The sequence below is a fragment of the Rattus norvegicus genome, chromosome 8 (genome assembly GCF_036323735.1).
Source record: "Rattus norvegicus strain BN/NHsdMcwi chromosome 8, GRCr8, whole genome shotgun sequence".
Lineage (NCBI taxonomy): Eukaryota > Metazoa > Chordata > Mammalia > Rodentia > Muridae > Rattus > Rattus norvegicus.
This window is the reverse complement of record NC_086026.1, coordinates 112363026-112381536: the sequence shown is the minus strand read 5'-3', so window position 1 is coordinate 112381536 and position 18511 is coordinate 112363026. Positions and strand designations below refer to the sequence as shown.

Here is an 18511-nt window from a genome sequence, read left to right as displayed (position 1 = left end):
TTCTTACTGTTAAGACTTTATAGACCCAGCCATAAATCCTGAGCCTATATTCAGAGTTTGACATTTTCTTTCAAACAGGAAAGAAATCAAATGCTTACTGTAGCAAGTACACCAGTAAACAATTTCAAAGCAACTTTTTAGTAGCCTGTGCCTGGTAAGAAAGTGTATTTGCTAACTATGTAACAAGGTACCCTGCATTCATTTTACTCCAAAAAAAGAAAAGTTACAAGGAACCCGATTTCTGAGGTAGTGTGGAGATAGGCCATTGTTGGAAACTCACATTGTAGGCCTAGCACCACCCCCAGGGAAGGTCAGCCAGCAGTGTCAACTCTTTAGAACAGCATTCTAGGTGATGTTTTGTGAGAGAGCTGATGAAGCAGTACATGACTGATGTCAGGTCACAGGCCATTTCCTCAGTGGCTCCCAGCCACAGGTTGCAGCCCAACCCCAGGAGGTGCCCTGTGGTTTCAGGCCTGGATGCAGAGATCAGGGTCATGTGCGGAAGTTTCTACTCCTACTACGAAAGCAACTCTTGGGACTAGCTGTACAGTGTCAGCTGAGTAATTACGGGCCAGAGTGGGAGTGGTGCCATAAAGACAAGCTGTGGGAAAGGCCCCCACCAGCAGGGTTTTCATAAAACAAATAAGGACAAACCTCTATACATGGCTCCCTCTGCAGGTCAACATTGAGGATAAAAGTTCATCTCCATTTGGGGGTTTGCTAGCCCTGTCTCTAAGCCTTTGGAATAGATTTAGGTTTTTTGGTTTGGTTTTGTTTTTTGCCAATACAAACTTTTAGAATATTGAATTCCATAAGTGTATTTTCTCAGCGAGAAGTAATGTTTAATAAATTCTAGGCTACAGGAAATTGCAGAGCGGTGGAGTGGTCCTTTGTTTCAGGAAAGACAACAATAGACAGTACATACATATATTCTCTAAACACACGCGCATACACACACACACACACACACACACACACACACACACACACACACACACACGCCTTAGTTCACATGATCCTTTGTATCACTGGTTGAACAAAACCAGCTCCCATAACAATTTAGAGCCTGAGTGATTATCTAAACAGATAATAAAAAAACATGTATAACTAATGGTGGGGGTAGGAAAAATGGGGTGGGGCTGTGGGAAAGCAGGCTGGGGCAATGGAGTCTGGTGAGAACTGTCAAGAGAACACAAGTTCTGCCCACAGATGGCTCAGGAAGCACTATGAAGTGGTAAGGGTGGCGTCCTGGTGGCCCTGTGGAGGGTATAGTGTTGGGGAAGAGGGGTGCCGGATGGTCCTGCAGAGCTGTTGAGCACAGAAAAGACCACTGATGGGCAGGTGCTCAAGACTGACATAGGAACCATAGGAATCTAAAATTTGGGGGAAGGGAAGGTGGACACTTGAGCAGCAGAAGAGCTAAGTGTGGAAGGAAGGCTGCAGTGGAAACCTGTGGTTTCTTTGGACAGTCAGGTACATCAAAGAACGTTTTGCTCAAGCAGACACATGAAGGAATGTTTCATGGAAGCAGACACAGGTGAAAGGATGTTTTGCTAAAGCAAGCACGTGAAAGGGTGTGTGAATTCTTCACTAACGACACACATGTATTGGTTTGCTTTACATGCATCGTTGAGCTCCATTTCTTGTGACTCCATAGAGGCTCCTGCAGCTTCTTGCCGCTAACGAGGATTCAGGCAGGCCAATTGGCAGAGTGATACGGGCTGACATTGACTTGTGGAGTTTTGCTAAGGCAGACTCACATGCTGAGGTAAGACCTGTGGTGCAGCAAGCCCTGTGGAGGACACATGATGTTTGGGGGGAATATAACTAGGACTCAATGGACGGTGACAAAGGCTTGGTTTGGCTTGCTTGCACAACTGTGCAACGCTTCTTGGTCTTGAAGCTTCGCTGATCTTGGCTTCACTCATGGCAAAAAACTTCTGGCGTTCCTGGTGGTCCTGCTCTCTTCTGCTGATTTGTGAAGATTTGCTTGAGGCCTGGATGTCTCTGCTAGGTCGTGCCACCACTGATGACTCACGTTTGCTATCCCAACTCTACTGAACTGGACTGCTGGTGTACCCGTAGAGTGTTTTCAAGTGGACCGAGCTGCAGCTGCTGATTCCTATAACCTGAACTGCTGGTTTTCTGACAACACAGTTGGGATTTGCTTCATAAAACAATTTCTATACCGGCCCACTGCCCCCATATGCTAATAACCTTTCTTTTTCACTACCTCTGGTGGGTGGTGGGCTACCAGGGAGGTTCAAGCATTTAAGAACAACTATTAAAAATAGAATTTGAAAAGTCAAAGTTGGGCTGTATATAATAAATACTGTATATAATAAATCTTTTGTAAAAAGATTTTATTTATTGTAATGTATATAAGCACACTGTCACTGTCTTCAGACACACCAGAAGAGGGCATCAAATCCCATTACAGATGGTTGTGAGCCACCATGTGGTTAATGGGAATTGAAGTCAGGACCTTGGCAAGAGGAGTCAGTCAGCTCTTAACTACTGAGCCATCTCTCCAGCACCCCACCCCCTTTTTTAAGGATTTTTTATTTATTACATATAAGTACACTCTAGCTGTCTACAGACACACCAGAAGAGGGCATCGGATCCCATTACAGATGGTTGTGAGCCAACATGTGGTTGCTGGGATTTGAACTCAGAACCTCTGGTTAACCACTGAGCCATCTCTCCAGCCCTAAATAAATCTTTTAAGAAAAGAAAAAAGAAAAGTCAAAGTTACAGAAGGCAGTTTAAGAGAATGTCCCTGAATTTGGCACCTATGGTGTCTGGGGCCTGCAAAGGGAGCCATTACCGTAGGGAGTAAAGACCCTGATCCCACATCAGGGCAGACACTGAATGGAGTGAAGAGGTGGCAACTCACTCTAACAGGAAGGCAGGGAGAGGTGCTGGGAGTTGGGAAAGTCGTTGGCAGAACAAACCATGCATAGAACAAGTCTGAGGAGTCCAGGAGGCAAAGTTGAAGTTCTTCTGATAGAGAAGATATCACAGAACACTCTGCCCGGCAAGGAGGAGGAACTGTTGACTAGAACTGAGTTCAAGGGAAGCTGGGGAGAGGGTAGAGTGGAGGATGAGGGCAGGGCAAGCAGGGTCAGAGTGCAAGAGAGCTGGGGAAGATGATGACAGAGTTGGGGTGCCAACTGGATAGTCCTGGTGTCAAGAAGTTCAAGGGCCAAGCATGGCCAGCTGCTTAGAAAACACACCCAAGCTCACAGCAGGCTCTGTCCCTTATGTGGTCAAATGTGAAATCCGCCCCCCCCCCATCTGCTCATCTGACACTCATGTTATATGGTATAAATGACCTGGGGGTGGGGGAGTGCAGCCTTGATGGGGGCAGACTGAAAGCGGAGACTAAGGATCCTGAAGAACCTCTTTAAGAGCTTCATCTAGACTGCAGGAGGCATGGAACGTTACACAGACAAGATTATCCGTGAAGGCACAAGGCAGGTGTGTGTATGTGTGCTAAGTAGAAAAGAAACCATTTGTGAAGTAGAAGGTCAAGGACCAGATGATGCTACAGTTTGAGCTAATGTCCCCAACAAAGGTCCTGGGTAAAGCCTGGTCGCTAGTTCAGGGTATTACTGTAGGGTGGCAGAGTCTTTCAGAGGTGGGGACTACTCAGAGGCCTTGCAGCCAAGAGGGGTCACACCTTTCAAATCAGTATTGGCCATCTCCTATCTCTCTGGTTTCTGCCTTCCGTACAAGAATTAGTTAGTCCACCACATATGCCCTCACTTGCCACAAGCTCAAAGGACGGTTGGTCCTATACAAACAGAAACCTCCACAAACTATAAACAAATATAAGCTCTTCTTTCCTTCGGTCGTCTCAGGTACTGTGTTAGAGCAAGCCAACCGAGAGTAGAGGGTGCTGTGTGCTAGGATGGCACTCCTGACCACACCATGCTGTGACTGTTCCATCCCAAACCCTTCACCTCCCGAGCCATGGCTGCAGAGGGTTTATCTTCCAGAATTAAGGCACTCTGGGCTCAAAACCATTTTCTCCTCTAGCCACGAAACACCAGCTCTCACTCATCTACTGTCGGCCTTAGTCCCATATTTACTCTGGAGACGCTTAGGCCCACGGTATTCAGATCGTCAATGTCTTGGTGGAACTGGAACACATAGCCAGGTAGCTCCTTTCCCCTATTAGCCTAAGCTCTGGAGTGCTGCTAGCCTCACGCCTGTCCGGAAAAAAACAACTGCTGTGTGCAAACTATTTTCTCCCAGGCAGCTGCCGAGTAAGATTCCTTCCTACATGATATCCTTAGGCTGGTTCCCAAGTCTTACCTGATGGATGTCAGCAGAAGTGACCTAGTGGCTTTTCTATCACTTACTGATAAGGAAAGGGCCTTTCCTGCTCATAGCCTCCTCTGGGAGCTGCACTGGTGTGCTTGCAACCCAGCACCCACCATGAAGCCACAAGGCATCTGATAGGAAGGGCAGGATGAAAGGATGATGGGTCCTTAGTTGCCCTGCTCCCTTTGGACTATAATGTAAGAAGAAAACAATTACCTAATCTACTATTTTTTTTATAGCAGACTCCACTGTAACCAAATTTCTGAAGAAAACGTGCTGACCAACCAGGGCAGTACCAATGATTTACCTTAGTTGTATCCCATTCCTATTTGCTTCCAGCTAGCTCCATTTTTAATTTCCCTCCATAATATTTCAAGCTCCTACAAGGCTTACAAGCCCCTCCCCAACCTGGTACTACAAACATTAACATTACCTTTTAGATCACCAGAAATACTGGAACCAACAAGCGGGGTTCCCCAAGATGTCCTGCCTCCCTTGCAAACCCCTTTCCCTCATGTCAATGGCAGTGTTTGGGCCAGACTCCCTGGATTAAGATGCAGCCTTATCTATGCAACTGAGCTGTTTTCATTTCCACTTGTGAAATGGAAATGAGGCTAGCCAGTGCTTCGGTGTGCTGGAGGTTAGAACCGTGCCCGATGTACAGTGGCCACAGCTGCCTGCCACAAACACCGCTAAAACGCACGTGGCTGCATCTCTCCAACGTGAGCCTTTTATTGAGTTTCTATTACCTCCAGACCAAAGTCTGAACTTCTTGATGTTAGACCCTCATGGCACATCTGCCCATTTACCTCAGAACCTTCCTTTCCGGCAACTTTGTTTTTGAAGGGTTTTGGCCAATAATAGCACTCTGTTCATGGGTTCAGAAAACCAAATACATGAATCTGACCTCATTTGACAGGCGTTTATCAAAATGCCTACTAACAGTGTTGGTCAGGGTCCTACCAAATTAATTCCCCTTCGTGAAAAAGCACATTCACCTCCTATAATACACCAACACAAGAAACAGCCTGTTATACATCTTATGTCTGTAAGTAAAAGCCACTTTCATTTCCTTTATTTGTAAAATAAGGGTTACATTGTATCAGCTTCCCATCTCTAAAAAAACAACACTACACTGAGGCAGTGATGGGAAAATCCAGTATTTATATCTGCTTCCCGGTCTTATGTTGTTTTAATGCACCTAAGGGCCACATCCTGTGGAAAAAGAACATCGTTCCTTCAATGGGGACAGACAAAGCACGAGCCAGAGGGTGAGTCCAGCAATGGGAGCCTAGAGCGTGCGGAGACCTGAGTGGCCAGGGGAGGTGGAGTGGGGAGCTTCCCACCATGCCCAGCAGGCCAGATTCCTGTCTCTTCCTTTTCCTGCCTTCCCAGAAGAGGCGAGGAGAATCCTGAGGAAGCACTTACCACAGAACAAGAGTCTGTTTAGGTGACCAAAATTGCTGTCAGGTCAAATGCACAACCCTCTCCTTCAGCGAAGGCATCTGTGGGTCTTGAGGGGATAGGGGGAGCCAAGGCCAGCAGGACACTACCTAGAGATTCCAACACAGAACTTAAAATACTCATACTATACACTCCACTTCCTGACCTGCTGAGGCCAAGGCCATTCTGGCTCCAGACAAGTTGGGGCCAAAGAATCTTTCCTCATAATAGTAACTCTGATGTTTCTATGAAGCCAGAAACACTGACCAGTGGCCTTCAGAGAAAGACAAATCCTAAAGCACTCTTTAGATAAACTTACTTCTGTGACTGAGTAAAGCTAGTTTAAGGTGGCAAACCTCTAGGGGCTGAGATGGCTGTGTCAGCCTGTCACAGAAGCACAGGGATCTGAGCTCAATTCCCAGCACATACACAAAAGTCAAGTTTGGCTGGGGAGGAAGAGAGGAGAACCCATGGAGCTCGCTAGCTAGCTAGTCTAGGTGATCGGTGAATCACCTAGAGAATGAGAATCTGCCTCAGCAAGAGAATCTGCCTCAAAACACAACGTAATGGGAAAACACCTGATGCTGATGGCTGGCATGAACTCACGTGGCACACAAAATTAAATTAAAATTAAGTATCAAGCTGGGCACTGTGCTGCACATCTGTAATCCAATCCCACTGCCCAGGAGACTGAAACGCACTGGTGCACGTGTGCGTGTCAAGAGTTTATGCTACACAGTGAGATTTGGTCTCCAAAAGGAAATGTTAACAAACCTCTTATACATGCAGATAAAGACTTAAGACCTAGTCCAAGACTTGTGTCATTAGGCGAGGGCTTAAGCTCATTTACCTTTTGCATGGGCACATGGCCGATTTCTTCATGATTACCAGAGGCCAAAGTCCTAGGTAGTTAGATCATACAGTCAAAGCAAAGGCTCCCCGAGGTAGATGTTACAGTGCCAGGTACAGAGACATACTTAACTTTGCAAGCCCAAATACAGGTTGGCACAAACAGAGGAAGGCAGGCCAGAGGTCAAAGTGGCAGCAGCCATGATGTACTGGTAGGGCTTTCAGGACCAGGAGCCAGAAGTTTAGATGGTGGCGCTTACCAGGCTTTCTCCTCAGTGGTGGCTTTGCTAACTTGAACCTTCGTAGAATCGTGTTGCTTCCCTTCACATTTGACAACTTCTGAACACATTGGCGAAGGAAGCCAGGTCAAGAGTCCATCTCTAGACTGTGGCTGACCTGCTAGGAGATACCTACAGCCATTCCTCATCCTTACCCACAGAAAGCCTCTCCCCCCCCCGCCAGGTGAGGATCTGATTAAACAAAAACTCAGTTTCCTCAAGCATGTGTCAACTGACAATGTTGCATACCCTTACAAGGGAATATTTTTTTCAGCAGAACAAAGTATTTGCTGGCCACACCACAACACGGAAACCCTGAAGACCACGTGCAAATAAAAGACGTCAGACAGACACGAAAGACTACATCACGACTCCACATACCGCAAAAGCTCCAAGTAGAGACAAGGAGATTGGTGATCACCTAGAGCCAAAGGCGAAAAGGGAAGGGGATGACTGTGAACGGGCAGTGGGTTTTCCTAGGGGCTATATGTCTGAACAGGGGGGCTAGCATAGTACTGTTCCCCCTTTCTCCTGGTATTTGCAGGCTAAAGCAGGAGGGCTGCAAGGCAAGGCCAGCCTGGGCCACTTCCTATGCTACACAGTGAGGTCCTGTCTCAAAAATAAACCCGTACGACCAAAACTGAAATGAAACAAATTGAATCCGACTGTGGTTATGACCATTCGACAATGAGTATGCCGGAACTCATCTACTGAATGGTGCAATATCAATTATATCTCAATAAAGCCACCTTTTAAAAAAACCTAACAAAATACAACTTCTGGGCTGGAGAGATGGCCCAACGACTAAGAGCCCTTAATGCTCTGGCAGAGAAGCCAGGTTTGATTCCAGCCAGCACCCACAAGGTGGCTTACAACCAACTGGGACTCATTTCAAGGATCTGACACCCTCCTTCTGGCTTCCACAGGCACTGGGCACACAAACCATGCACATACATACATACATGCAAACACTCATGCACATAAAATAAAAATGACTCTTAAAGTGTTTTCCCTAGAATGCTTATTAGCCAGGTTCCAGTGAGATGTCGGCAGAATCATCCTACGAGAATGTTAGGAGCTCCCTCACACAAGGACTCAGCTAATCGGTATTCCCGTTTTCCTATCACAGCACAGGGCTGGAAAGACGGCTCCACTGGTGAAGTGCTTGTCATGCAAGTGCCCAGAACAGTTATTGTCACAGTCTTCTTCTCTATGACACTGATCCGCTTGTGTTCACACGAATGCATGCGGTAACACACGGTGGAGGTCAGGGGACAGCTTGCAAGAGGCAGTTTTCTCTTTTCTAGGGACTGCACTCCAGCCATCATGCTTAGTGGGAAGCATGTTCAGAAGCTGAGCCACCTCAACAAGCAGGGCTCTAAATCCCATCCCCAGCGCCCACCACGGCAGAAAAGCAGTGCACTGCGTCCAGTACTGGAGAAGCACAGACAGCTGGATCCCTGGGGCCTGTCTGGCAAACAGGTGAGTTCCGGGTTCAGTAAGACACTTTGTCTTGGGAAAACTAAGGCACACATCTTTAATCCCAGCACTCTCTACAAAGGCAGGCAGATTTCTGAGTTCGAGGCCAAACTGGTCTACAAAGTGAGTTCCAGGATAGCCAGTGCTACACAGAGAATCTTTACCTTGAAAAACTAAAAGGAAGGGAGGAAGGAAGGGAGGGAGGCAGGCAGGCAGGCAAAGAATTAAGATAGAAAAACTATGGAAGACATTTAACATCCATCTCATGCTTGCACACAGAGACAGAGACAGAGACAGAGACAGAGACAGAGACAGAGAAAGACACCGAGACCTAGAGAGGAGCCATTTTCAGGGCCATCAGCATGTGTGGAGTGAATAGCTTCTGGTCACCGTTACTATGATATAAGCCTCTATGTAGTATTAGCCTGTGCTAATTCTTGGTGGCCAGAAGGCAAAAATATAAAATAACTAGGAACACTGATTCCAAATGTAACTTTTAGGCAACATGGTGTTAATTTTAGGTTTTTGTTTAAAGATGATGACTTTCAAACTGTGCTCATTTCCTGTTTTGGGTTGTTTTTTGTGTTTTTGGGTGTTTTGTTTTAATCCTGGAGAGGTCCTTACTACTTTAGAAACCAATCACTAAAAGGGTCTTACTTTAGCCAGACCTGGTGGTGTCTACTTTGTAATCCAAGCACTTGGAAAGCAGGAGCGGGTTTGAGCTTAGCCTGGGCTACCCAGCAAGATACTATATCAAAAATCTTTTTAGGGGCTGGAGGGATGGCTCAGCGGTTAGAGCACTGGCTGTTCTTCCAGAGGTCCTGAGTTCAAGTCCCAGCAACCACATGGTGGCTCACACCATCTGTGATGAGATCTGCTGCCCTCTTCTGGTGTGTCTGAGGACAGCTACAGTTAACTCATATACATTAAATAAATAAATAAATAAATCTTTAAAAAAAATCTTTTTAAAGTGTTGTCAGAAGAGACAACCTATGGTCAATCTCTGTTCCATCAGTCTGCTTCTTTCTTGAAAACCTACATTGTTGGTGGTGTTCAGCAGTATTCAGAAGCTACACAAATCACTGGAGGAGGGCATTTCGGCCATGGAAAACAGAGCGCTTCCTTTTTTCCCTTGTCACTGTCTCCGTAGTTCAGTAGAAAAAACAAGAGAGCACACACATGTGCATAGGTAACAAATCCTCAAAGGAAACAGAAGTACAACTTAACTGGGATGCAAGTTAGACAGCAACACTTTACCTTAAAACAGTTCTAGCTAAATCTATGAATATACACACATACCTGTATACCGTGTGCATGCCTGGTGCCTGTGGAGGCCAGAGGGATCCCTGGCGTTACAGGTGGCTGTGAGCTGCCCACCGTGGGTGCTGGGATCCAAACTTAGGTGCTCTTAGGTGCTTGTGTGTAAGCAGTCTCAGCCATGGAGCCATGTCTCCAGCCCCAGCACCTGACTTTTAAAACCACGTGTATTCAGAGAACTGTGATCAGAGAGCTACGATTTCTACACACTGCTTTCATCTGAAAACAACAACAAGAGTGCACTGGACGTTGGAAGCCGGAGCTGAATTGCTCTAGCGTACACACTCGTTGACTGGATGCTGGATTACTCTGTAACATTCACACCAGGACTTGTTGACTGAATCCCTTCTAAGATGCAGGCTATTAACAATTTGTCTTAAGTTACAAAAGAGAAAGAAACATTTTCAAACTCAGACACTTGAGGACAAAGCACATCATAAACAAAACACCAGCAAGTTAGGCTCTATGCCGGGACACCCGATGCAGGATGCTGAGCTCCTTCCTGGCTTGCTTGTGGGAGCCTTGTCCTGTTGGAGCTGTCTTTTCAGATACTCTCTTTATTGATAAGACTTATTTTAATAAAACAGACCCATGTTCTCCCTTGCATCCCTGAGAAGATGGACACAGAGGCAGCGGCTGCAGGCCCAGTCACTTCACAGGCCCAGGTGACTGACTCTCCCTTGGGAAGACTGAACCTGTGTGTAAATACATACAACATGCCACTTACAGGCGCTCTCTGTGATATTTCCTGTAGGAGTAATTCCAACTCCTTAACAGGCCATGGCGGTTGAGCAGAGTCAGCTGTTCTTCTGTTAGGGTTTTGGAACCTGAGTCAAACACTTAGGGAATAAAAGTGTGACCAACCAACCAGCTGCTGCATACTCCAAGACTTTCAAGACACGACCGACAGTCACACACTGTGAGCAGTATTTTGAATACCAGCATATAAAACGAGTCCTTTAATTTTTCAAGTGTTTTAAAAAACAAATTTATACTTAAGCCAGCCTTGAAGATAAGCATAAAAATTACCAATTTAAACCAAAAACCAAACCAAAAGACCCCAAACCCACAACATCGGAAGCACTGGCTCTGTGCACAGCTCCACCCAGGCGTGCATGGGGGAACACAGCAGTAGAGAGGGGTCACTGTCTGGAACTGCGTCATCTCCTTACCAGGAGAGCGAAAAATAAATAGGATCACCACTGCCTTCTACGCATCTGCCCAGCCTTCTTCCAGCTCACAGGAAAGCTGAGAGGCGATGAGCTGGGAGCTGCTTCCCTCAAACACGAGCAAGGCCACAGTCACTCAACGAGCATTCCCATGCAGGGTGTATGCTTTTTCACTTTTACCTTTTAATTTCTTTTACTTTTTCGTCAATTTTCCTTTTGCTAATATACCATTTTTCCTTGTATAAGGCAAATCAGACACTTTTGTAATGTTGATTTTCCTAAGAAATGTACCGCATTTTGAAGATACACCATTCCCAAAAGTAGTGACCAAAATATTAAAAAACTTTAAAGGTGAGTCACCTACATTATTACCTCAATGAAGTAAAACATTAAAAATAAAAGCAGTTGGCACTATGACAGCTATTCCAAATGTCTGTCTAAATAATCTTTAAAACTGTTTATTTTTAAAGAATGCAACCCCTAGTCCAAAGTAACTATATTTTAAAAAATTTTTGGCCAAAAAATTTACAAAACCCCTTTTGGTTCAACCTAGTAAAAGTGGTATCTAGAAAATACTCTGCATTATTAAGTTGTCTTTAAAGGTTCGGTCTGAAAGCATTCCTAAGGCTGTGTGTTCTAGGAGACAGAGGGCTCCTACAGGCACTGCGCTGCACACGAAGCAACTGCGACAGACAGGCACTTTCTTCTGAGTGGTAGAGCTGGGAGAGAAGTCAGACGTAGGCGCCCAGGGCAGCATGGAACTCTGTGAGGCACTGGACCAGCTGCTGAAACTTAGGCCGCTCCTCTGGGTCCAAGGCCCAGCAACAGGCCATCACAGCAAACCTGCAGAGTGACATGGAAACATGGCAAGCCTCAGTCAGCTGCCTGCCAGTCATGTGTGCTGTTCAGGTGTGCTGTGGGAAAACAGCCACAAGCAATTACTTTCAGAATTAAAAGAAGCTAAGCTATTTGGATTACACACAGTGATCTCTGTTCTTCATGAGAATACAATACTGAGAAAATTCAGAGCTTCTCATAAATATGCAGAAGCCAGAATAACAGCCTACGTTGTCCTGGCCACTGTTGAGGAACAACAGAAGGAAGTGTTACCTGAAATTAAGATTCCTGGACCCACCAGTCACTGTGCACCCCTCTGCCATGGTGACAGAGACAGGAGGCACATGCTACTCACTAGCCCTTAGCATCTTCCTTAAGAAAGGCAAGACCAGGACAAGAAAGGTGTCTGTCTGTCTGCCTGGGTTTACCGTCACGTGGTGTATGTACATACATATCTCTGTGGTTGTGTGCGTGTGTGTGTGTGTGTGTGTGTGTGTGTGTGTGTGTGTGTCTGTGTAGAGCAGAGGTCAGCATTGAGCGTGTCCTCTATTGTTTTCTTTCTTCAGACAGAATACCTTACTGAACCTGGAGCTCAGAGACGCAGCTATACTGGCTAGCCAATGAGCTTCAAGGCATCTGCCTGTCCGCCTGCCCTGTGGAAGGGTCCCAGATGCATGCTACCATGCCTGTCTTCTTGGTGGGTGCTGGTGATCTGCACTTGGACCCCAAGCTTTGCTTGTACTGTACATTTCCGTCTGTTTAACTGATGCAGCATCCCATCAACTTCCTCACTAGATGGTAGATTCTCAGGTCCAGTTTTAGTAATTAGGATGATACACCACTGATATAAGATGCCAAGTGCGTTAAAAAGAGACTGCTGTCTTCTACAAGATCTAAGTCATGTCTGAAGATTTGTCGTTCTCAAAGGGGGGTGGGGGGCTGAACCAGGAACTTGCTTTCCTATTTTTATATTAACATAGTAATTCACCAAAGCTTATGTCTAAGATCCAAAAGACTCACAGTTCGTCAGGGCAGTTGATTGGCTGGGCTATTCGGTAACCATCTTTCAGGTAAGCGGCCATCTCAAAGGGGTCGATGTCCACGTAGGGCGTCTGGCCCAGAGTCATGAGCTCCCACAGTGTCACTCCAAAGGCCCACTAGGAGAGAACAGCAGCAGAATGAGGGGACATTTTAAAACTGGGTGCTGGTGACTACACACAGGTCAAAAATAGCAGCTGAACAAACTCAAATAAAGTGAGTATTGTTCATAAAATAAAATCTACCATATTGGTTAGTTTCTCTAGCTGGGATAGGAAAGAAAGCATTTTAACGAGTTAACTCTTTAATGTGAACATTGGTATCATTTGTTCTAAGTAATTAGGTCTGTTCAAAGAAACCATTTTTATCGCTGGCTACCCCCAAATTAAGTAATTATGGTGGGAAATGAAGAACAACCTAAATGGACAGAACATCCACTCAGTAGATGAAAGATGCAAATTATATAAAATATAAGTCACGGGTTTCTATTTTGCGGGCTAGGGATGGAACCCTATCATGTACAGAGGTGCATCATTCACACTTTTAGGAACGCCCTGAAAAAAGAAACAGCAAGTGGAAACCAGTAAGAACAGAGCCTACACAGAGGCAGCACAAGTCCTGGCGGGCTGACTGGGCCTCCCCTTCATGAGAAGGATGAGCATGTAGAAGACAGGCTCCACCACCACCCAGAGCTGCCGCTATGCTGCTGCCAAGGGCATGATGGGGACAACCTCTGTGTGTGAGCCCTGAGTTCACGACTATGCTGGGGAGAGGGAACAACGCCTGTGCAGGAGCTAAAGGGTTCTCAGCAGTATTTTGCACTGAGCCTCCAATCACGTTCAGTTTTCACGACTAACCCTGGGAAACTCACAGCTCAGGTTATAGGGAGAGGAAGCAGGTGAAAGCACACAGCTCAGTGAGTGAAAGAGCAGAGCTGGGGGGAGAGGGGCACAGAGCACATCTGACCCAGAACGTGAAGCTGGATTGTTTTCAGTATGAACAAAACCTGGAAGCACTGTGTAAAATACATGGATTTTTTTTAAAAAGCCATTCACAGGCTGAATATCTCTAATGCAAAACGTGCCAAAATCTAAGTTATAGAGCTGACATGACAATAAAGAAATTCCCATACATGGAGCTGTTTCATGACGAAAATCATTACAAATATTACATAAAACAGAACTGTGTTTAGACTTGAGTTCCATTTGTACAGCGTATGTATGTATATATGTAAGTATGTATGTATGTATGTATATATGTATGTAATCTAGAAAAATATCCAAGTATTTTGGATGAAGCTATTCAACCTAAGCTAGTGAACAATTGCCACGTTTTAACAGAATGTATAAAACAGAACAAAACAAAAAAATCCACAATGGAATGACATTAAAAATTACTCTAAAAGGTGGTCCATTCCTTCCTAATTCCAGCTTCTACTGGTCACTGGAAGTCCTAGGTGTTCTTAAAGTTACAGTCTTAGTTTCAGGGAGTAAAATTCCCCATCTATCATCTGGAGAACAGGGGTGCGGAGGTGATGCAGTTCAACCCACTACCCGATGCCACATGAACTCTCGAGGGGCAGCGCGCGCTGCCAGAACGCTGCCTGGGACAGATGCAACAACTTAAACCCGCCCCACTGCTCTTTTGGAGGTTGGGAACTCGCTTCCTTTCCTAAACTTAGAGCTGAAGACAAATTTGCCAGAGCAGAAATCATACCCGGAGGCTGACTTTAGGCAAACGAGATTCAGGAAGGAATGAGAGCGATCTACTATGTGAGGGACGTGAGTTAGGAGGCCCGGCAGCAGAGCATGAGAGATGCACTTTCTGTATGCTGCTCCAGTACATTTTGAACTCTTGACCCCCAGTGTGAGGGAGCTAGCAGGTGGGCTTGTGGGAGGAGTTAACAGCGTAAGGGTGGAGCTCCCAGGAAAGGGATTAGTGCCTTATAAGGACCTCAGCAAACCCCACTCTTCCTTCTGCCAGTGAAGAACCAGCAGAAAGCAGGACACTTCCGATCAGCACCCTCAGGCTGGACTTCCCAGGCTTCAGAGCTGGAGGAATGAATGCAGCCTGTGTTCTGAGCTACTGAGTCTATCCTTAATCCAAGACACTGCTTAACCTCAGAATTAGCATCTGTAGCGGCTGGCATGACTAATCCTCAGACACCTACACACAACCAAAGACTGTCACAGAACTGGTTGTTCATGCCACTTTCTCCGCGAACAGACACTTGCACACGGTGTCGACAGAATGCTGAGGTCTTCTCAGGGAAAGGAAGCAGGAGGAGGAGTAATTCCCCAAAGCACCCAGGAAGAGAGATGCCGAGATTCTTGAGATCCTAAGAGAGCAGCACTACAGACAACGCTGCCAGGGGAAACACAGGAACTGTTCTTAAAGTAATTCCTATATTCTTCATTCTTAGAAAATATCAGGACAACTAATGTTAGAGTAACACAACTAAGCAGTATCTTAGCATTAAGAATATTAAATCTTAAATCTCTATTTCCTAAACTGAGGTCTCAGCTGATCCTTTTATTTCTACATTGGTCTTTTGTCCTTACATTAACTGTCCTAATGTGCATTTGATACTAAAATGATAGGCCTAAGATTGTTAGCGTGTACAATGTGCAACCATGAAGGAAGCGTGTGACTACTGTGCATCTTCTAAGCACTGCTCTAAAATTAGTAATGGAAAATACAGAACACAAAGAGTTCTCTGCTTTTAAGAATAGGAAGCACCTTCCAGTTCCTCCAGCTTCCCTCAGACCCCGCCGCAGCTCCAAAGACTGCTCTTGGTGGGGACATTGTAAACATCTCCTGAGAGCGTCTACTGCGGATTGGCGATGGCCGCTAGAGCACTCGGCAAACTGGAGCAGATGAAACACGCTGCAGATGCATGCTCTGACCGACTGCAGCCTCCGCTCCCAGGACAATGTCCACTCATGTCTAGAAAGAAACAGGAGGCACACGGGGCACATTTTACTTGCCCTATGGCCTCATAACTAGTCACATGCCTTAAAAAGGGTCCTCGGAGTGCCATAAGCCATGCTGGTAAGATTAGCATGGAAGTCATTTCCTTGATTTGTTTTTCCCAAGAAAATGCTTTTAAACACAATGTAGCACCAAAAAGACAAGAAAACCAACATGAAACTCTCAACCATGCTTTCCTGATTGCATTCACCACTCAATCGGTGGCAGAACCTTGACAGCTGAGCTGTATTCGCTACTATAATTATCTAAATAACTCAAAGGAGGCATCAATCGAAAAGTATTTTTTCAAATAAAGGGGGAAAAAGTCCTAACAGAAATCTGTAGTTGTGCCTACATTTGACAAAAACACGGAACAAGAACAATACCCAGACGGTCTTCAGCGTGCCTATGTGAGGTCACATCTTGGGATAACAGACATTCATAACCAGCTGGATCTGGTTGTGTGTATTTCCTAAGTTGACAGTCAAAGGCTGATGCTAATGTTATTAGAATCTTAGTGTACCAAAATACTGGATGTTTCCAGACAGAATTACAAAACAAAGCCCAAAGTGGCAGTGTAGTACTTTTATGACAAAACAAACAACCAATGTGTTTCTAAGCAAATCACGAAGACTCCTTAACTACAAAGAAATGCATAACTGTAAGGTTCTTTCAAGGGGAAAAAGGAGTCCTGAGTTATACCTACAAGTGTGCATTATACACACCTCCAAGTGTGCACTTTACACGTGGATTCCAGTGGGAGTGGCGTTACACTTCTTACTTAGTACACGATGGTGGGAACTGTTCAACACCCCCTAGAAATGACAGTGAGTACAACCTTTACACCCACCTCCTAGCACTCAGGAGGCAGAGGTGGGTGGATCCTCAAGTTCAAGACCAGCCTAGTGTACAGAGAAAGTTCAAAGGCAGCTAGGTTTATACAGAGATACTCTGTTAGAAAAATAAGATTGGGATGGGATGGGATGGATGGGATGGGATGGATGGGATGGGATGGATGGGATGGGATGGGATGGGATGGGATGGGATGGGATGGGATGGATGGGATGGGATGGGATGGGATGGGATGGGATGGGATGGATGGGATGGGATGGGATGGGATGGGATGGGATGGATGGATGGGATGGGATGGGATGGATGGATGGGATGGGATGGGATGGATGGATGGGATGGATGGGATGGGATGGGATGGGATGGGATGGATGGATGGGATGGGATGGGATGGATGGATGGATGGGATGGGATGGGATGGATGGATGGGATGGGATGGGATGGGATGGGATGGGATGGGATGGGATGGATGGGATGGGATGGATGGGATGGATGGGATGGGATGGATGGGATGGATGGGATGGATGGGATGGGATGGGATGGGATGGGATGGGATGGATGGGATGGATGGGATGGGATGGATGGGATGGGATGGGATGGGATGGGATGGATGGGATGGATGGGATGGGATGGGATGGATGGGATGGGATGGATGGGATGGGATGGATGGGATGGGATGGGATGGGATGGGATGGGCAGACAGAATCCACTTCCACCCAAAGGTGAGCAAATAAACTCAACGTGTTCATGGAGTTGTTAGCATTGTTAACCCCAACGTTAGAATGTAACAATAATCTTTAAGAATTTAAAACAATATTCAATGCCCAAACTGAAAGGTAGAATAGTAACAGGCTATCATAGTCACAGGAAAAGACCTATTTCTTTCAGTCCCAAGTATTCAAGGCAAAAGACACTTACAGGAAGTATCTATGTGCATGAAATGAGTCTGGGAGAATTTAAGAGAAAAATCTTATCATTTTTAGGAGTTAGCCACATTAAATGTAACCAAGGGACATTCTTATAATGACATGCTAATCCCAACTCAAAAGAACTTTGAATAAGGCAAAACAGAATGCTCAACCCATGGCAGCACATGCCTGTGATCCTAGCACTTAGAAGGCAAGTTCATGTTCAAGACAAGTATGGGCTGTAATGAGTGAGAACTTCATTGAAGTGGGAGTTGGTATTCTAAGTCTAAAGAATTCTGCTAAGATGCCCATTATTGGACTCATAGTGGTCAAAATGAAGCAGAGCCATTTGAGGAGTCATAGGGAAACCTACTATAACAGATTATTTCTTAAAATATATAGATGGTGAGGCCTACTGCTGAACGCAAAGCCTACATAACTCACTGACCATGGAGAAGTTGCACTGGTGTCTAACTGGCGTCTTCACCCGTACAGACCAGTGTTCATCAGTGCTCTACATACTCCCAGAGGAGGTAACCATCAACCCAGTTACAGACCCTGAAATCTACATTGGTGACCATCTGCGTGATACTCTGCTGATAGTGGCACAAACGTGGGAGTGACCACTACTCTCTGACTGGATTTAAGGCCCACTCCATGAGACAGAACCCATGCCTGACACTGCTTGGGTGGTCAAGAACCAGAGCTTAAACAGACCACAAACCCATAAGAAAACCAAATACTGTTGTTATGCAAAAATAATTTAGCAATAAAATATTGCCATAATTATTTAATCTCAAATCAGGGTTTCTACCCTGCCTTTGATCGTTCAGTTACCAGATAAAATACACAAACTTTTATTACCACACTAAGCCTTCATCGTCACTAGAGCTGGGCAGACATCTGCCCCTCTGCAGGACTAGAATCTACCTCCCCATCAGGAACCCTGAATTACCACTTACCATGTCCCGTCTGGGCTGCTCTTAACTCCAATTGGCCAGGCCTCATGGCCATGCTTTCATGACTCACCTAACCCATGGGGTCT

General features: G+C 45.7%; 1 protein-coding gene across 2 annotated transcripts in view; it reads right to left on the bottom strand.

Moving 5' to 3' along the window:
- Positions 1-10624: 10624 nt before the first annotated feature.
- The window catches only part of Ryk (receptor-like tyrosine kinase), a 72755-nt gene continuing 64868 nt past the window's right edge, over positions 10625-18511 (bottom strand). Inside the window, exons 14-15 of one of the 2 annotated variants that reach the window (XM_008766473.4) lie at positions 12722-12858; positions 10625-11707 (exon numbers count right to left, since the gene is read on the bottom strand). In XM_008766473.4, coding sequence (XP_008764695.2) covers positions 11596-11707; positions 12722-12858 — 249 coding nt within the window. In that variant the 3' untranslated portion in view covers positions 10625-11595. 2 annotated transcript variants of the gene reach the window in all.